The sequence below is a fragment of the Chrysemys picta genome, chromosome 1, assembly GCF_011386835.1.
Source record: "Chrysemys picta bellii isolate R12L10 chromosome 1, ASM1138683v2, whole genome shotgun sequence".
NCBI lineage: Eukaryota > Metazoa > Chordata > Testudines > Emydidae > Chrysemys > Chrysemys picta.
This window is the reverse complement of record NC_088791.1, coordinates 84,614,156-84,633,934: the sequence shown is the minus strand read 5'-3', so window position 1 is coordinate 84,633,934 and position 19,779 is coordinate 84,614,156. Positions and strand designations below refer to the sequence as shown.

The 19,779-nt window shown below is 39.7% G+C and overlaps 1 protein-coding gene across 5 annotated transcripts in view; it reads left to right on the top strand.

Annotated features, from left to right (window-relative positions):
- The window catches only part of CDK17 (cyclin dependent kinase 17), a 167,247-nt gene that overhangs the window by 82,920 nt on the left and 64,548 nt on the right, over positions 1 to 19,779 (top strand). For all 5 annotated transcript variants that reach the window (XM_065560760.1, XM_065560754.1, XM_042859797.2 and 2 more), the window contains one exon: positions 1,626 to 1,774. In XM_065560760.1, coding sequence (XP_065416832.1) covers positions 1,657 to 1,774 — 118 coding nt within the window. In that variant the 5' untranslated portion in view covers positions 1,626 to 1,656. The remainder of the gene's footprint in view (positions 1 to 1,625; positions 1,775 to 19,779) is intronic.

Here is a 19,779-nt window from a genome sequence, read left to right as displayed (position 1 = left end):
CTATTAATTTGGTGCATTATATAGTAAAATAAACAGTGCCTTACCTTGTAAAGTTACTAGCTAACAATTTTAGTAGTAATTTTCTGAACATATTTCTAATTCACAAATTCTGGTTAAAAGAGAGGGAACAAAGGGTAGGAATAAATGGTAAATTCTCAGAATGGAGAGGGGTAACTAGTGGTGTTCCCCAAGGGTCAGTCCTCGGACTGATCCTATTCAACTTATTCATAAATGATCTGGAGAAAGGGGTAAACAGTGAGGTGGCAAAGTTTGCAGATGATACTAAACTGCTAAAGATAGTTAAGTCCAAAGCAGACTGTGAAGAACTTCAAAAAGATCTCACAAAACTAAGTGATTGGGCAACAAAATGGCAAATGAAATTTAATGTGGATAAATGTAAAGTAATGCACATTGGAAAAAATAACCCCAACTATACATACAATATGATAGGGGCTAATTTAGCTACAACAAGTCAGGAAAAAGATCTTGGAGTCATCGTGGATAGTTCTCTGAAAATGTCCATGCAGTGTGCAGAGGTGGTCAAAAAAGAAACAGGATGTTAGGAATCATTAAAAAGGGGATAGAGAATAAGACTGAGGATATATTATTGTCCTTATATAAATCAATGGTACGCCCTCATCTCGAATACTGCGTACAGATGTGGTCTCCTCATCTCAAAAAAGATATACTGGCACTAGAAAAGGTTCAGAAAAGGGCAACTAAAATGATTAAGGGTTTGGAACGGGTCCCATATGAGGAGAGATTAAAGAGGCTAGGACTCTTCAGCTTGGAAAAGAGGAGACTAAGGGGTGATATGATAGAGGTATATAAAATCATGAGTGATGTGGAGAAAGTGGATAAGGCAAAGTTATTTACTTATTCCCATAATACAAGGACTAGGGGTCATCAAATGAAATTAATAGGCAGCAGGTTTAAAACAAATAAAAGGAAGTTCTTCTTCACGCAGCGCACAGTCAACTTGTGGAACTCCTTACCTGAGAAGGTTGTGAAGGCTAGGACTATAACAGAGTTTAAAAGAGAACTGGATAAATTCATGGTGGTTAAGTCCATTAATGGCTATTAGCCAGGACGGGTAAGGAATGGTGTCCCTAGCCTCTGTCTGTCAGAGGATGGAGATGGATGGCAGGAGAGAGATCACTTGATCATTGCCTGTTAGGTTCACTCCCTCTGGGGCACCTGGCATTGGCCACTGTCGGTAGACAGGATACTGAGCTAGATGGACCTTTGGTCTGACCCGGTACGGCCTTTCTTATGTTCTTAAAATGGTGTACAAATTCCTTGATACAATTTTTTTTATATAGGCTACGTAGTAGGAATGGATAAGTGCTAAAATGAGTATTTGCCTTGATTTCAAAACCTAAAATGTGATTTTCTGTCTTTTAAATTCCAGTAAAAAAGACTTCATAAAGCCAAAAGATCATGTGTATACAAGTAAACCATCTGCAATATTTCCCGCATTTTATATATTTCATTTATTTATTTTGCAACTTTTTATTTGTTTTTTGGATTGTAGCAGTGTGCGCAGTAACTCAATTCTACTAATATCCTATGTTTTTTATATAATATAATAATGGAATTCCACTCCCTCCTTTTTTTTTGTACAGGCTTCCTTAAGCCAGATTGATCATTGATAGAATGAAAAAGTTTAAGAGGAGACTTTCCCTAACCTTGCGTGGAAGCCAGACCATTGATGAGTCACTGTCCGAGCTGGCAGAACAAATGACAATTGAAGAAAACAGCAGCAAAGATAACGGTGAGTATGTTCCCTTCCCTCTTCTTTTTAATTAAAAGGATTCTGTCAAACACTAGAGTATTGTTTATAATATTTTAGAAGCTTGATAGATTTTCTTTCCTTTCCATTTTGGCCAACATTAGGACTTTTTACCCTTTTCAGTTTGCACATTGTATAACTTGCCTAATATAACAGGTGAACTGAAATATTTTATCAAAAATTACATAATAATTTTTTTAATGTGCTGAATGTCCCAAATAGCAAGTGGTACAGAGACAATTTTCAGTATATATCTAATTTTAAACCATTTAAATATAATTATTTTTGGTCTCCAGCAATTTTTCAAACTGCTTTAAGTCACTCTGGCTTCTCAGAATAATTATTCAATGATTTGCAGTGTGGTGTTGTAGCCATGTTGGTCCTAGAAGATTAGAGGTGCAAGGTGAATTAAGTAATACCTTTTACTGGACCAGCTTCTGTTGGTGAGAGAGACAAGCTTTTGAGCTCCACAGAGCTCTTCCTCAGGTCTGGGAAAGGTACTCAGAGTGTCACAGCTAAATACAAGGTGGAGCAGATTGTTAACATCAGTGGTAAACACATTCAAGGTGAAGTGGCCCATTAACACCCCTGGAGTCATAGGTAAGGCTACAGTCACGGGTATTTTTAGTAAAAGTCATGGACAGGTCACGGGCAGTAAACAATAATTCACTGTACATGACTGTCCATGACTTGTACTATATACCCCTGACTAAATCTTGGATGCTCTGGGGGTGAGGGGGCGGCCTGGGGTTGCTGAGGGTGCTCTGGGAGGGTGGGGGGGGAGAGAGTGGCCCAGGGGCACCGAGAGTGCTTGGAGGCGGGGGCATGGCAGCATGTGGCCCGGGACCCCTGCTGGTGCTGGGGGGAGTGGGGAGGTTTAGTGGGGCTGGCAGGCTCCCCGCAGCTCCCCAGAAATGGGGACATGTCCTTCAGCTCCTAGGTGGAGTTGTGGCCAGGGGGCTCCGTGTGCTGCCTCTGACCTGAGCGCCGGCCCCGCAGCTCACATTGGCTGGGAACCGAGACTGCCCCAGTAGCGGCTGGTGCGGCTGGCCCAGGGGCTGCCCGAGCTGCTCAGGTGGCCCCTGGTCAGCCGCACTGGCTGCTGCAGAAGTCCTGGAAAGTCCCGGAATCCGTGACCTCCGTGACGGACTCACAGCTTTAGTCGTAGGACAAAAAAAGGGGGTTAGTGAGTTACAGATTGTTGTAATAAGTTGTCAATCCAGTATCTTTATTAAGACCGTGATTTTTAGTGTCCAGCAAAGTTATGAATTTAAGCTCTTGGGCTCTTCTAGTGAAGGTGTGCAGGATGAAGCTTGAGAGTTCAGATATAGAGTGATCGTTATGTGAAAAAGGGATGTCACAGATACCAGAACTCGAGTGGTGCAATTAAAACTGCTGAGTACCATATCTAATCCTCTGTGGGACTACTCCATTGTGCCAGCAGAGCTCCTAGTTATCTGTATATCTCCGAACAGTGCATTCAGGAGCTAGCCAGGTAGGGTTAATGTGATTGAAATGCATGAGCACACCCCCAGGTAGGGAGAAGAATAATTCTCTGATCCTACAAGCATCTTGGCCACTGTGAGGTCTTCACCACTGTAGCCTTTCGTCTGCTCCTAGCTGCTTGCAGTAGTGACCAGAAGAGATTCTTCTGCTTTACTCTGCTATCCCAACCTCTGTGGTTCAAGTACTTCTCTCCAGTGATTAGCTCCACTATCTGCCTCTGCTGACACTCAGTTTTCTCAAGCAGCAGCAGAGTAATTGGTATGATTTTTGTTGGTTTCGTGGCAACTCCAAGTTTCTGAACAGTAACTGTGGAAACTTACAAAATTGTGAAATCTTAATAGCAGCAGAGGCTATACAGACTTTTAGGCCTGTGCACATTACAAAGGGCTCCTCTTTAGGAAAGAGAAACTTTCTGTCCCCCACCCTCCATTTAACCTTGCATTGTGAGCCACTATTCTGCCCCCTCCCCAAAGCAGTTCATACCCAACACTTTGGAAAATTCAGATTTAACTGGTTGAGTTTTTATCTGTCTCTACACAGCAACTTTTTTCTAGCACAATTATTTTTGTGTCCAACTTAGCACTTTGCCTAACCTTTTAAGGGAGTGCATTCTGGGAAATCGTGGGCAGTTATCCCACAGTATCTCACCTGCAGCTGTCTCTGTTAATGACTATGTTTTCTCAGAGCTTTGTATGCTTGTGAAATACTCCATATTGTATACATGAACTTTAAAGGAATACTTTCAGGTTTGTTTGGCAGATGCTTGTCTTACCTTTATGTAATGTTTTGAATGTTGTAACTTTGTACTAATGAAAATCAATGGCTTCATGCCTGAGAACTCATATGAAAATACATCTCTGTGTATGAGCTTCATTTGCCTGCTGAACCTGTGTGCTCTGCTTCTGTATGAAGGCATTTGTAGAATAGATTAAAACAGGACTCCTGCTCACTGAAGCATGCTTTCAGGAGCAGAATTCTCATGTTAATTTCACTTTACAAGCACTTCCAAATGTGAGTAGAGCCAACATGTCTTGTTGGGAAGAAGAAACAAATTGAAACAGAAGGGAAGAAAGAACACTGTGTATGGTAGGCAGTGTGTGGGAAGGAGAAACCATACAGAACAGTTTAAAAAAAAAAGTAAGCAATAGCACAGAAGGGATATGTTAGACTATAATAAAACCATCTTGAATATGTTGTAAAGCACAAGGCATGAGTTACAGAGTATTTAGCCCCGATAAACATCATTATTCAAGATAGCCTATATTCTAGAGCAGTGGTTCTCAAATTTTGTACTAGTGACACACACATAGCAAGCCTCTGAGTGCGACCCCCCCCCCTTATAAATTAAAAACACTTTTTTATATATTTAACACCATTATAAATGCTGGAGGCAAAGTGGGGTTTAGGGTGGAGGCTGACAACTCGCGACCCCCCCCATGTAATAACCTCATGACCCTCTGAGGGGTCCCAACCCCCAGTTTGAGAACCCCTGTTCTAGAGTATGTTGTGTTGATATTTGTTATATTTTAGTTTTATGTTTTTAGCCTTATACTGACATTTTATTTTACATGTGGCAACCATATTAAGACCACAATAAATCTGTGTATAAAAAAGTTATCTTAAAATGAAACAAGACTTTGAAATGTTCATATACCCCTATGTAGGTTCTCCTTGCATACAGAAGGACTCAAAAATAGCAGCTAGGTATTCCCTCTTATACTTAAAATACACCTCTACCCCGATATAACGCAACCCTATATAACACAAATTTGGATATAATGCAGTAAAGCAGCGCTCTGGGGGTGTGGGGCTGCGCACTCTGGCGGATCAAAGCAAGTTCGATATAACGCAGTTTCACCTATAACGCGGTAAGATTTTTTGGCTCCCGAGGACAGCGCTATATCGGGGTAGAGGTGTAATTTGAAATGAAAACAAACTTCTTATAACTTCAAAGGCTGTTGTGGGGATTCTTTTTAGAAGTTAGAAGTCTGAGCTGACTGTTGTTGTGTGAAAGATGCATATAAACATCCATTATTAGTTCCCTCTTAGAGTAGTAATTAGCCATCAAGATCCTGCCGCTGCAAACACTTCTGCATGTACTTAATTTTACAACTGTGAGTAGTAACTGGAGCATTCGGGGTAGTAAAGTTAAACATGCATAAGTATTTGCAGGATCCTGGCCTACGGTCGCACTATTATTGAAAGCAGATAAAATAGTTCAATATGTCAAGCCACTTCCATTAAAAAATTGCTTGTTTTTGTTTAGCATAGGAAATTTTCTGTTATGGAATGACATTCCTCATGAATTGTTACTAAAATATTAGTATTAAGAGATTTGTTGATGTGTTTGTAAGCATGCACTGTGTAGCTGTCTTTAAAAATAAACTAAAAGCCATCTTTGGAACTTCTGGGATAAAATGTTGGCTACAAAATCCTCTTTCTCTCATTAAAGAGCAGATTGTTATACACTTTAAAAATGTTTGCATTAGTTTTCAAGTTTTAATCATTTTTTGTGTTTGACTTTTTCAAATTTTTGCCATTTGCATACTAAGTTAATTGGACTGTAAATAGGTATACTTTTGGTTGTTCCTTTCAATAACTAAATTTTCATTTTTGTGTCATTGGCCAGGAAAGAAATTTCAGCAACAAATGATTATCATATAGCAATAATATATGGCAGGTGACATTGTGTTGTAATAGTCTGAATAAAGATACCTGAAATGGAGTACAGAATTAAAAAATAATTCTAAACCTGATTTTTGACTGAGTTTGTATCAGGAGTAGAATTAGGAAAACAAAACAATCAAATGGCTCCATTCTCTGAAGGGTTAAAGAACAGCAAAAAGTTTGCATTAAAAAAAAAAAAAAGAATACTCAGGACCATGCACTTGAAACAATGTAAAATAATAATCAGAAATAAGCCTGGACCTGGAGTAACTCTCTTGCATTTATACTACATAGCCCCTAATTCAAACAATTTCAAATCTTTTAGATCAGTGTATTAAGCATATTATCAATCACTTTGTTTTTATGGCTTAATTTGTGATATTTCCAGACCTCAGGCAAATTAAGGTCAGCCTTATCTTTAATCATAATCTAACTGGTAGATTTCATTGTACATTTCATTGTATTTAGATTCCTGGACAATATTTGTGGAAAGAGCTTTAAGAAATGCCAGGGTGTGGCAGAAACTGGCAGCATCATTGTCATTTGGCTTTTCCATAGTGAGTGAAAGAAGCCTTGCTTCAGAATAGTGTGCCTGGATCCTTGTCAGTTTCACTCTGTTAGTGTTGGGCAGGTGTTGTGTGCAAGAAGGGCACTGGTCCCTTGAATCCTAGGTCATCCAGGGTCTGATTACTGTTCATGTAGTGCCAAAAACCAGTAGGACCCCAGAAGTACATGACTGGAGCAAGATTGCTAACTTGAATGAGCTGTATGGCTAGTTATCAAAGGGAAGATTGTCACAACGTGGAACCCTGGAGATGGTTGGGTCAAAAGGGAAAAATTGAGAGGGAACATGAAGACCTCTAGGGGAAATGAAAGGGGAAGTGGGGGGGCGGGGGAAATGAGAGGAGGAATAAAAATGGTTAGGCATAGGAGGAGCTCTCCTCGCTCCTTCTGAAATGAAGATAGGTTAGTTTACTAGTGCAAGTTAATTAAACCAAATTCTCAATAGAGGTGGAAGGAGGGCATAGAGAATTGTAGATATGTGCTTGCTAGGTAACATCGAAGTAAATAAAAGCCAGTTTGGGACTGTATATGCAAATACACAATGTCACTGACCATATTGGTGGCAGCCCCTCTGAATACAGCGCTGGTAAGACCACATCTATAGTACTGTATGACATTCTAGGCACTGATATATCAAAAATAAGGTAATACTTACTAACTAGTTGAAGCATATGCATTGAAAACAATAGAGCTCCCACTTTTGAAGGAGCAAAAGGAACATGTGCAGAAGGTAATGAGTATGCCCCAACTGGATGGAAAGACAGAAAATGAGATAGTGGGTGAATCACCAGGAAAAACTAGATTACTGCAGTGGGAGGAGGATTTCTGAGATAGCTGCTCCAAAACTTAAATTCCATGATAGTGGAATCTAGTACTCCTCAGGGCCTTTGGCTTAATCAATGTCATTATAGACTGAAAAGGAACTATTTTTAGTTAGATTTTAGTAATTGAGCTCTCTAACATATGCAACCACTTGCAAGCCCTGATCTTGTAACATGACTTTATTAACATTCTATTTAAGAAAAAAAAGTCCTGCTAGTTTTACAGTGTGATGGGTTGGATCACAGAAACCCCTTGGAGCTGCCAACTGATGTGCCAAGATTACTTCTGCCCCTGCTTTCCTTGCCAGCTTGGGACTCCAGCACCCTGTCTTGCTGAACCAGACACGCCAGTCTGCTCCAACTCAGACCCAGGGTCTGAATCACGTGTCCCAAAGCTACAGACTTAACTGAAAGCAGCTTACAGAAGTGTTCCTGTCTTTAACACTCAGATGCCCAACTCCCGATAGGGTCTAAACCCCAAATAGATCTGTTTTATCCTGTATAAGCTTTATACAGGGTAAACTCATAAATTGTTCGCCCTCTGTAACACTGATAGAGAGATATGCACAGCTGTTTGCCTCCCCGAGGTATTAATGCATACTCTGGGTTAATTAGTAGGTAAAAAATGATTTTATTAAGAACAGAAAGTAGGATTTAAGTGGTTTCAAGTAGTAACAGACAGAATAAAGTGAATTACCATGTAAAATAAAATAAAACACGCCAATCTAAGCCTAATACAGTAATAAAACTGAGTACAGATAAAAACCTCACCAGTTCCAGCAAGCTTCCTTTTACAGACTAGTCTCCTTCTAGTCTGGGTCCAGCAATCACTCACACCCCCTGTAGTTACTGTCCTTTGTTCCAGTTTCTTTCAGGTATCCTTGGGGGTCGAGAGGCTATCCCTTTAGCCAGCTGAAGACCAAATGGAGGGGTCTCCCGGGGGTTTAAATAGATTTTCTTTTGTGGGTGGAGACCCCCTCCTCTCTCCTATGTAAAGTTCAGCTCCAAGATGGAGTTTTGGAGTCACATGGGCAAGCCACATGTCCATGCATGACTCAGTTTTTATCAGTCAAGCCACATTCCTGGGAAGGCTCAGATGTGGATTGGCATCTTCAAGTTCATTGTTGGCTTAAGTGGTTTTTTACTGGGCAGTTAATTTGCACTTTTCTTAAGAAGCTGACCAAATGCTCTACTAGGCTAGTTAAAATCAAGCCAATACACAGCCAGTATTCATAACTTCGAATACAAAAATGATACATGCATACAAATAGGAGTAGATCATAACCTTTACATAGATATATTACATGGCATATGTAGCTTAAAACATATTTCAGTTATGTCACATATACAATCATAAGCATATTCCATAAAGCCTTATGGGGGGCACCATCACAGTTGTAACCTGACATTATCTGCAAACAATAAGGAACCTCTTAATAAATGCTGGAATAACTTCTACTTCTGGAGAGTATATTCTGAGAAATTGTATCCCTTTTAGTTCTGTACTTTCATTCTGTATAGTTAGTGTGTATGTATTTATAAAATCTGAATTTTGAATTTGTATTAAGTAATATCTCTCTTAAATAAATACAAATATTTTCTTGATTTAAACTTGTAATCTGAAGCATGCTTTGTGGGAGTTTGGTATTGGGGTTATTGAAAGTGCCTTTTGTTTGAGATGGCTAAGTCAAACTGATGATTGAAGTAATTCTCAGATAATTGGGGCAAGAAGCTCCCCACAGATGCACATCATATATTGCAGTGTTTCTAGGGGTTACTGCTGGATTTTAAAGGGAAAAAATAGTAATTTGGCCATGTGGACTGCAAATGGAAAGGGAGAATAATAAGGTCTCTTTTGTGTTTGAGCATGTACTGTTAGAAAAAATAGTGTCAACTTGAGAATTGTGGTTTGTAAACAGTATTTATTACTTAGATGTTTAGACAGATTTTCTACTTGGAATGAGTATTTTCCATGTACTTGAGGTTTGCTTTTGCTATACCAATAAGAAAATATGTTCTGACTGCAAGGTGAAAAATCCCTTGAAACTAGAAACCCACTTTCTACATGTGCTGAATTCAACCTAAAGGTGTCTTTGAAATTTGTTAGACTCCCTAATTAAAAAAAAAAACCCCACTGAACTATGGTTCTGTTTTGTCCCTGCATGGAAGAGATCTCTTGTTTTCGGAGTATAATCAGATAGCTGAAAAAATTCCTATCTTCCCTATCTCCCACAAATTGTTTTTTAAACTGTTTTTGTGGTGCTGCTATAAGAGCCACAGTAAACATCATTATAGTGCCATTTTAATCCTTGAGATACAGGAAGTCATCTGCATCCCCGGCAGAACCCTATGGAGGATTCAATTTCCACATTCCCACAAACTCCGAAGGCCCCATGTTTCTGAATACTGGGAACTGGATAGGATTTTTTTCTGGACATTACTATTTAATAAACACCAAATGGATTGGTGAGCAATGAGAGGTATTCCCCAAACTCCTGCTTAGTTACTTTTATATTGTAGTTCTCAATAGCTTGGACACTTAATCTTCAGAATTAAATGACTAAGAAAATTTGTAAGTGGTTTAAAACCTTTGCTGTAGCTGCAAGAGCAATTTACCACTTTTCTATATGTCATGTTATATTATTTCATACAGTGGTGTCAATGCAGAACTTCCTGTAAAAGATAGTGCCTAAATTACAGTGTTTTATGTAGTGTTCACCTCAGATCTCCATGACAATAACAAGTTGGCAACTGTATGTCTTTTCTGGTTGTTCTTAGTCTTAAAAATATGTATAAAATATTTTTGAAATATTTCTGCTATAGGGATAAACACCTGGAATAAACAACTGGCTTTTTTAAGGTGACAGAGTCTTGGAACAACATAATTCAGCATCATACAAGCAATATAATGCAAGACACTTAGTCTAAAATAGTCGAAAGAAATATTCAGCTATCACAAGCTTAGATTTTTTGTACAAGCTTAGATTTTTTGTACTGGTAAGGCTTCAGAAGATAAGAAATTAAAAGTTTCATAACACCAGGCTCTGCATTTGCCTATTTCAATATTACAGGCAGATTATTCCAAATGCTTGGGGTTATAACTCCAAAAGCCAGAGTCTGTATTAGCTGCAGGTAAATAAAAATTAATAGACTGGGTCGAGCAAAGGGCATGTTTGCAGATTGTGTTTGATAGGTGAGCATAAGTTCTTTGTGCCAAATTATGAATAGATTTTATACAATGTGCCTTTGCTTGGAGAGATTTTGCCAATTAAATCAATTGTAGGGTCATATTGATGGATCCTAAGTTCACAGTAAATAGTGACCTGCAGAGTTTTATGTAATATTTCCAGCCTCTGGGGTACTACTGTATGTATGCTGATACAACAGCATACCAAAACAGATAATAGGTACTGTTGAACAATCTGCTTCCTTGCAGACTCATTTAGCTCAGTCATAGATAGTTGAAAACAACAGTTGGTAAAATCTCATTTCATATGATAGAAGATTCCAATTTTTTGCTAGCACAGGTTGAAGCAAATACTCTAAAATTCATATAGTAAAATCTGAAAGCCATCTAGTTCTTTTTCATCAGTTGAGTTGCTTGGTGGTTGAGGTTGGGTTCTGAAGTTTTTATAAGCTAGGTTAACGATGCACCATTAAATATTAATAAATATAATGAAAATATTAAAAAATTTCTTCTTCCTCAAATCCACCAGCTGAATTGACATATGTTGACGGGCGAGGTGCTAAGGCCCTGCATAAAAATGCCAAGCACTTTCTGCAGACTCACTGGCAACCAGATTAGGAGAATTTAGTTATCACCAACCCAGAAGAATAAAAGGACTTTGTGTGCTTTACTAAGGATTTGTCTACACTTATAAAATGCTACAGCAACATAGTTGTGCTGCTGTAGCGCTTCAGTGTAGATGCTGCTTACACCAATGGGAGGGATTCTCTCATTAGCATAGGTAATCAGCCTCCCCAAGAAGTGGAAGCTAGATCAATGGAACAAGTCTTCCATCGACCTGGCTCTATTTACATGGCGGTTTAGGTCGGCTTATCTATGCTGCTTAGGGATACGGATTTTTCACACCCCAGAGCAACATAGTTATGGTGACCTAATTTTCTAGTCTACACCAGGTCTAAGGCAGAGGAGCTAGGGAAAATAGGGGCAGGAACATAGGGGTTCTACAGGGAGCAACTTTAGAAATTGCCAAGATCAGGAGCAAGCTTTGGCTGAAGTTTGCTGTTACTTAAGCTAACAATAAAGGAAAAACAAGGGAGAGGGGGTAAGTTTGGACCTGCTCAGTTTGGGTGTCTGTGTACTGTGTTAGGAGCAGGGTAGGAATATCACATACTTACCGTTGGTTATTTGCTCTCTGAGTCAGAAAAACACAGCCAGATGGAAAATAAAATGTTGGTGCCATTGTAAACCTCAACTATACCCCTCTCCAAAGCTTTCAATGCTCAGTTCAGTGCAACAGCAAGGATGTTGTGGTTTCAGCAACCCCAGACAGAAAAAAATAATCCAAGTTAATTTTAAGACTATGTATTTCATTTCCAAGTGAAGCATTTTTGGACGGGATCAAAAGTAGATAAGAACATGAGTGGAGGAAGCAGTATTAGCATGTAGCTCTTGCCCCTTGCTCTTCAGAGTGGCTTTATAAAAGTTTGACTGGTAATTTGAGGTTTATAACCTTCAGAGGTTAGGGCCCTTTCAGATTCTAGAAAGCAGTCCTCTCCATTTGTAGATTTTTAAATAATCTTTATACTTAAGCTTTTTAGATATATTATACTTGTACCATATGAAACACACAGAACAATGAGTAAGAATAACAATCTGCTTTAAGACCTTTCTTTTACATTTCTCTGCTGATTTTGAAGGTTAATTACACCAGAGTCCAGGGAAAGCCAACTGTAGAAAAATTGTTCCAAGAGGACTAGAAACTTGGATGAGTTACACCACTAAGGTTATGACTCTCTGAATAAATGGGATCAAGAAACTGGTAATCAATTGTAAGCTCTTCAAGCTTTTAACTTATCTGCCTTGGTGTTTGTAAAGCACCTAACACAACAGAGCCCCAACTCTGATTGGAGTTTTTGGGCACTCTTGTGATATAAGTAATGGGTTTTGCATTCTTTTTTCATCTTTTTGAAGCAGTTATATTCAGGCTTTTTTCAGCATATGACATCGTAGAATATTTAAATAGAACTTAATTTTTAACAAGCTATTTGGTAATTTATTTAGCAGAATAACTAGGTCTAATCCTACTACTCTTTCCAAACCCCCTTTAATGAATGCTACTCTTTTGTGCAAAAGCACTGAACACTTACTAGAGTGTGAAATGTGTTTAGTATGGAATGTGCTTACTATTTAGAGTAAATCCTCAAATTGTTACTTCTAAAATATTTGCTTTATCTGTTAATTAGCCAACAAATTAGCTAGGCGTCAGACCTCAGTATTTTTATAGAGCCTGATCCAAAGCTCGTCGAAGTCAATGTCCTTTGAATCAGGCCCATGACTCATGCATGCGTTTGTTGAGGCAGATTGCGGGATCCTCACTGTTGTCCTTTTCTCTTTACCTTTCCTCACTGTCTTTAGTGTTCAATCTCCAAGCCAAAAAAGAAAAAAGGCTGTTATTTCTTTTAATATTGTATTGGAAAAAATTGTATTAGAATAATCAGAGTACAAGAGCAATGAAATTCTAACAAATGTAAAACTAAGCACAGCATCGTGAGTGAGGAATAAATGTTTCAGGCAAAAATCAGTTTCAGAAAGCAATGATTGCATGTGAGCTATTGCATTCTTTTTTCATTAGAAAGGTAATTAAAGGTCTCTTCGCTTTTTTTTTTTTTTTTAACTCTTGTTGAGGCTAAGCCACAAATGCCAAATTCTGACTCGTGATTTTTCTGTGGTCAAAAACCCTTGTGCCTTTTGCAATCATGCCAAGCTTCATGGTTGTAAGGGTGGTTAGCAACATAGATTAATGTCTGAGAGTTGCTTTCCAATTAGATAAGCAGTGTCAGGTTTTCTTCCCAATATTTAGGGTTTTTGTAAGGTTTCACTCTTCTCATATTTCTTAGGGTATAAGTAGAGCCCTACCAGATTCACAGCTGTGAAAAACGTGTCACGGACCACGCAATCAGGTTTTTTGTGTACTTTTGCCCTACACTATACAGATTTCTTGGGGGAGACCAGCGTTTCTCAAACTGGGGGTCCAGATTCAAAAGGAGGTCATGGGGCAGGGTCACAAGGTTATTGTACAGGGGTCACGGTATTGTCACTCTTTCTTCTGCACTGCCTTCAGAGCTGGGTGGCCAGAGAGCAACAGCTGCTCTGGCCACCCAGCTCACCAGCAGCAGCACAGAAGTAAAGGTGGCAATACTAAACCATGTCATCCTTACTTCTGCGCTACTACTAGTGGTGGCGCTGCCTTCAGAGCTGGGTAGGGTTACCATTTTTTAAAATAACAAAAAGGACACTCCAAGGGGCCCTGCCCCCGCCCCAACTCTGCTCCCTTCCGCACCCCGGCCCCACCCCAACTCCACCCCTTTCCGAAAGTCCCTGCCCCAACTCTGCCTCCAGCTTGGCTCGGGCCCCGGGACATGGGCACCGGCCCCAGCCGGGCGGCTCCGGCTGAGCACGCTGGCCCTGGCCAAGCGGCTCCAGCCCCGGCGACTCCAGCTCAGATCGGGCACCGGCCTGTCCGGCCCCGGCCCCAGCGGCTCCAGCTCCGGCCCCAGCACGGATCCAAGCCCCACGACCCCTCCCTATTTTCCCGGACATGTCCGGCTTTTTGGAATTTCCCCCCGGACAGGGATTTGACGACCAAAAAGCCAGACATGTCCGGGAAAATCCGGACGTATGGTGGCCGGAGAGCGGCAGCTGCTGGCCGGGAGCCCAGCTCTGAAGGCAGCACTGCCACCAGCAGTAAGGGTGGCAATACCGTGATCTCCCACAGTAACCTTTGGGACTCTCCCACAACTCCCTCTTGGATTAGGCCCCCACAGTTACAACACCCTGAAATTTCAGATTTAAATATCTGAAATCCTGAAATTTACGATTTTTGAAATCCCATGACCATGAAATTGACCAAAATGGACCATGAATTTGGTAGGGCTCTAGGTATAAGATAAGAATAACAAAAAGAAAAGCTAGAAGGATGGGGAGGTACCAAAGTGTATGTCTGCTGCAGCTAGGACTAGGAGCATGCTTTGCAGCATGGGTAGACAGATGTGCTAGCTCTGCTGGAGTTAGCATGCTAAAAATAGCAGCATATCCAGCGAAGCACAGGTGGCGGCTCAGGCTAGCCATCTGAGTACATACCCAAGGTCTCTAGGTAGGGCTGTACTCAGGTGGATAGCCTGATCTCCCACCTATGCTACACACAGGCTACGCTGATATTTTTAGCGCTCTAGCGTGAGCAGAATTAGTGCATGTCTGTCTATCTGCTCTCGGAAGCATGCTTCCAGCTGTGGTGTAGACATATCCATAGACAGCATTCTCCCATATTGATCTATTGTGGTTGTTATTTCTCTCTCCTGAAAATCCTCTTTTCCATCAGGCTTAGAACTGGCTGGGATTTTCAGCATTTTTCAAGTGTCAAAGACAGATAATAGTTCCTCCTCCCCCAATACAGTGTTTGTCTGTGCCCTCTAAAGGGATGCAAAGTGAACTGCACTGACATTATGCCCGTCTGCTTCCGTGCTCGAAGGCAGAGGTTTCTTCAGCAGCTCTCTAAGTTTTTTTGAGGACTTTTGACATAGTTTCCTTCCACCTCTCCCTCTAGCTTTGTCCCTAAACTATGGGACAAGCTATGTCTCTTTGGAATGAAGATGGGGACTCAGCCTAGCATAGGGTGACCAGACAGCAAATGTGAAAAATCGGGACGAGGGTGGGGGGTAATAGGAGCCTATATAAGAAAAAGACCCAAAAATCGGGACTGTCCCTATAAAATCAGGACATCTGGTCACCCTAGCCTAGCATAAGTTTCTGAGCTGCTTATGCAGCTAAGCAGGGCCCAGCTGGCAACATCAAAGTGTTCCTGTTCCCACATTTGCTTTCATATGCTCTTGTTTTCCTCAGCCTAGTTCATTCTTTCTCTGCTTCTGCTGCTTCTGCAGCCAGCAAGCCTCAGGTCAGTCAGCAAAGAACTAAATTTGCGCATGTGGCATTCCCACAAAGTGCCATGGTGTCTAGCTCCTACTGCTAAGAATATTCCTGGGAGGGCCTTAGCACTAGTGCCTTTCGCCCTCTTTCTGACCTCACTCTTTTGTATCTACTCTAAGTAGTTTTTATTGACCCCCCAAATGGTTAAAAACCAAATTATTTTTTTGCTATATTATAGTGTAACTACTTCACTTGCACTATGGAGCTTTACTACCCCTTTTGAAGCATCTTGAATTGGCTACTGTTTGAGACAAGATTTGGACTAGATGGGCTGTTGGTCCATTTTGATATGGCAGTTGTTATATTTGTATGAGACATCTAAATCAACTAATTATGTACTTCAGGTGGAAATCCTATTAAGATAGGATTTTTGTTATTGAATCCACAGTTACTGCTATGCATCAGCAACTCAATAGTGATGTTAATAATATACCAACAATTCAGTTTTTAGTTTGATAGGTATAGACTGGCAGAATTCATAGTTTCTTAAGTTGCCAGTGTATGTTTTAAAATTCCATTGAATTTCGATAGTATTGCTTGTAAATTTGGTATTCCCAGTTGATGATTTTCTTAAATATAGGCAGGGGGTAAAGTTGAGACTGTAGATTAATCCTGATTTTTAAACAACTTATGGAGTAGCTTATATACAGTAGTTTGGCATAGGCAGCATGACACATTTGTGGAGACAGTGGAGTGTTAATGCAGCAGTTCTCAACCAGGGGCCTGGGGGGTGGTCATGAGCAGGTTTCAGAGGGTCTGCCAAAATAAATCAGAGAGCAGGGCTGGCATTAGACTCGCTGGAGCCCGGGGCAGAAAGCTGAAGCCTAAGCCCTGCTACCTGGGGCTGAAAGCCGAAGCCTGAGCAATTCAGCTTTGCGGGTCCTTTGTGGGGCCCCGGGGCAGTTGCCCTGCTTACTACCCCCCTAACGCAGGGCTTGGCTTTTAATCTACTAGATATGCAGAAAAACAGTTGTTGTGGCACAAGTGGGCTGTAGAATTTTTATAGCATGTTGGAGGGGCCTCAGAAAGAAGAAGTTTGAGAATCCCTGTGTTAATAGATATGTAATTACATTGAAATATATGTATGTTCTGAAGTAGTTCAGCAATACGCTTTAGTGGCTATTTATTCAAGGAACACTTAATAAACAATGTCACCTTTTTGGGAAAGAACCACCAGTGTGTTCATTAGCTGTAAATATTCAGTGCTATGTAAATTGTACAGATTCTATTTCATATTATGTCAATAATAGTTGACATTAGTGAGAATGCAGGAGTGTGAGACCCTCAACAAGATAATCCAAGTAAGATGGGATGGCAGCTATATTTATATCCAAGTTAAGGTTCAAGGTGATGGAATCCTATACTTCTGATATACACCTTTGGGTTCCAAGCTTGAAACACTCTTTGAGGAGAAATAGTGTTAAGTCTGCACCATGTGTATCAGCAGTTAAAAAAGCAAATATGTTTATATTCATTAAAAAGAGAAAAAAATTATAAATATTATCCTAGGTAATATATTTAGGTGTAATGGCCAATTTCCTTTTAACTCTGAAATTCCTTGTCATATGCAAAAAGCACCAGATACTGTACAACTTACTGTAGTTCTTTTCAGTGTTAAACAGTTCTGCAAAATTCGGCATTCTCCTCCCCAGAGCCCAGCCATGGCCACCCCAGCCCAGACACCTATCCCCAGAAGGATAAACAGCCTGCTGCTGGGTCCCAGGCTTGTGTGGAGTTTCCTGGGTGAGCTGCCTTTTCTTCAGGGTGTGCGGGGAACTGCAGCTGCTAGAAACTCTCTACTTCTTCTCTCCCTGGAATTATTAATTTGAACAGGAGAAGAATAAAGGGGATTTGATGAAGTATCCAAAGTAACAGAGAAAATAATGAAAAATGACCAGCTGCAACTAGGAGGGACACATTGTATCCTCTTGGGATACTGCCCCAAAGTGAATTGTTAAATTTTGGGAGAGTTTATGCAAATTGGAATCATTGATGGGTCCCATCACAAGAGTAATCCCATTAATGTAATTGGGACTAATCAGGTATTTAAAATTAAGTACATGTGTAAGTGCTTTGCTGAATTGGAGCCATAAAAAGTAACAAAAAGCTAGCGGGAGCAATGATCATCCCTCATTATGGAAGTTTTTTTGTTTCTACTGTAAGCTTCCCAGCATGGTGCTGTTTAGAATGTGTCTAAGATAAACCATCAGTTTGACCTAAGTGTGCTACGTATTTTATTTTACTTCTCTGCATAGCTGTCTTCTTGGATGTTTACAAAGCACTTTTCATTCTTTGTGAGGATAGTGTTGAAATTTCAGTGGCAAACTGTTAAAGGAACAATTGGAAGATAACATCAGTTCAAAGATCAAGAGAGTTGAATTTGATTGAGAGAATTTTAAAGTAAACTGTAACATTAACCCGAGCAGAGATTAGTGACTGGGCCCATGTGCCAGTGCCATAATATATAGCACCAAGAATGAGTACAGTGTCACTTTACTTCTGGAAGGTAGATTTTTTTTTAATGGAATTGTAAAATAAAAAAACACCCTTTTATATTAAAACAGTGTAAAAATGCACCATCCAGGGTACACAATAGCAAGAATCAGTGAACAATTTGATATAATAAATTACTTACTTATCAAACACAAATATGATGAACAAGAAAAGGGATTAAACGCAGCCTGCAATGCATCACCAACAAAAATGCATTGAGATCACGTCTCTCTTCCACACACCTTGAACTTTATTCAGTCAGAGTTTAAGAATCCTCCAAAAATAACACCCTTAAAGTGAACGGAGATATCACAACCTACAGTATAAAAATGAAGTTTTTATAAGACACGCTATGGGATCCAGGGACAGATGGAATTGAATTTTATCTTGAGAAATTAGTCTCTTTAAACTTCATATTTTATTAACACAAAATAAATTAAATAGATAATTGTGAACAGCCTTTTGAACTGTATTCCAATAACAGAGCTTCCTTTAGAGTCCTCTTTTTAAATACACCAGCAATTAGAAATATTGTAAGAAACCTCAAAATAATAGACAGCATAGAATAACATAAAAAATTGTATCTTGTACATGCACAGCCCAGCATTATGTAAGCTTGTTTAAATGTAATAAAATTACCTTTTCCCAGTCCCCAAAATAATCAATATATTATTTTATTATGAAGGGGGATAATGGTAGGGCATTCTCTTTTAGGCAGAAATAAAATGAATACTTATTAGAATTAAAAAAAGATCTTTAATGCACTATTTATATTATTTTATCTTCAATATAGATATGCTAATAAATAAAAGGTAAGTCTTGCAATCTTAATTTCACTAGCTATGAGCACTTAGTAATTTTTATCATGCAGCAGTGCATTAACCTGTTATTGAATTGTAGAATGGACCAAACAATCTAGGGTAATACTCATAACAGTATGCGTCTAACGTTTTTGGTGAATTTATTTTTTTATTTATCCAAGCTGCTCCTTGGCCATTAATGTGTACTGAACCTATTTTTGTCTTTAGATTTTAAGTTTTTTGGCAAGGACCTTTTGTTCTTTTATTTTTATTACTTTATGTATTTTTTCAGCGGTATAATATCATGTAAATCTATCCAAAGGACAGTCGGAAATTCTGAAATAACCTTATTCATCTATCATAGAAGTTCATCCCACTAGTGACTATAAAAACACAATCCTTTCTCGTTCGTTTTCATAGTGTTCTTTCTGGTCGTCTTTATGCAATACATGGTCCACACACACAAAAAAATGTACTTCAGCAGTTTATGAAGTTTATGATAAGACAATACATATAGAAGGAAATGGTTTTCAGATGTTCACAAAAATTATTAATTTAGATCTATTAAAAATACCTTTTAAAACTCTACACACCTGTACAACTATAATTCAAACAAAAGTATCATACCCTTAATACGAAGGACTTCACAAATCTACTAACAGTATCTAACATTTAAAAACTCACCATAAATAAAACTCATAACCAGTCAGTGTCAGTCTAAATCCCTCAGATCATCTCAGGCAGCAAACTACACCTTTAACCCGATAGAACACGACCCGATATAACATGAATCCGGATGTAAAGCAGCGGGGAGCCCCGGGGCCTTTAAAGCGCCACCTGAGCCCCGCTGCTTTACCGTGTTATATCCGAATTCGTGTGGAGCCCCGGGCCCTTTAAATCACCGCCTGAGCCCGGCTGCCAGAGCTCCGGTGCTGATTTAAAGGGCCCGGGGCTCCTCGCAGCGGC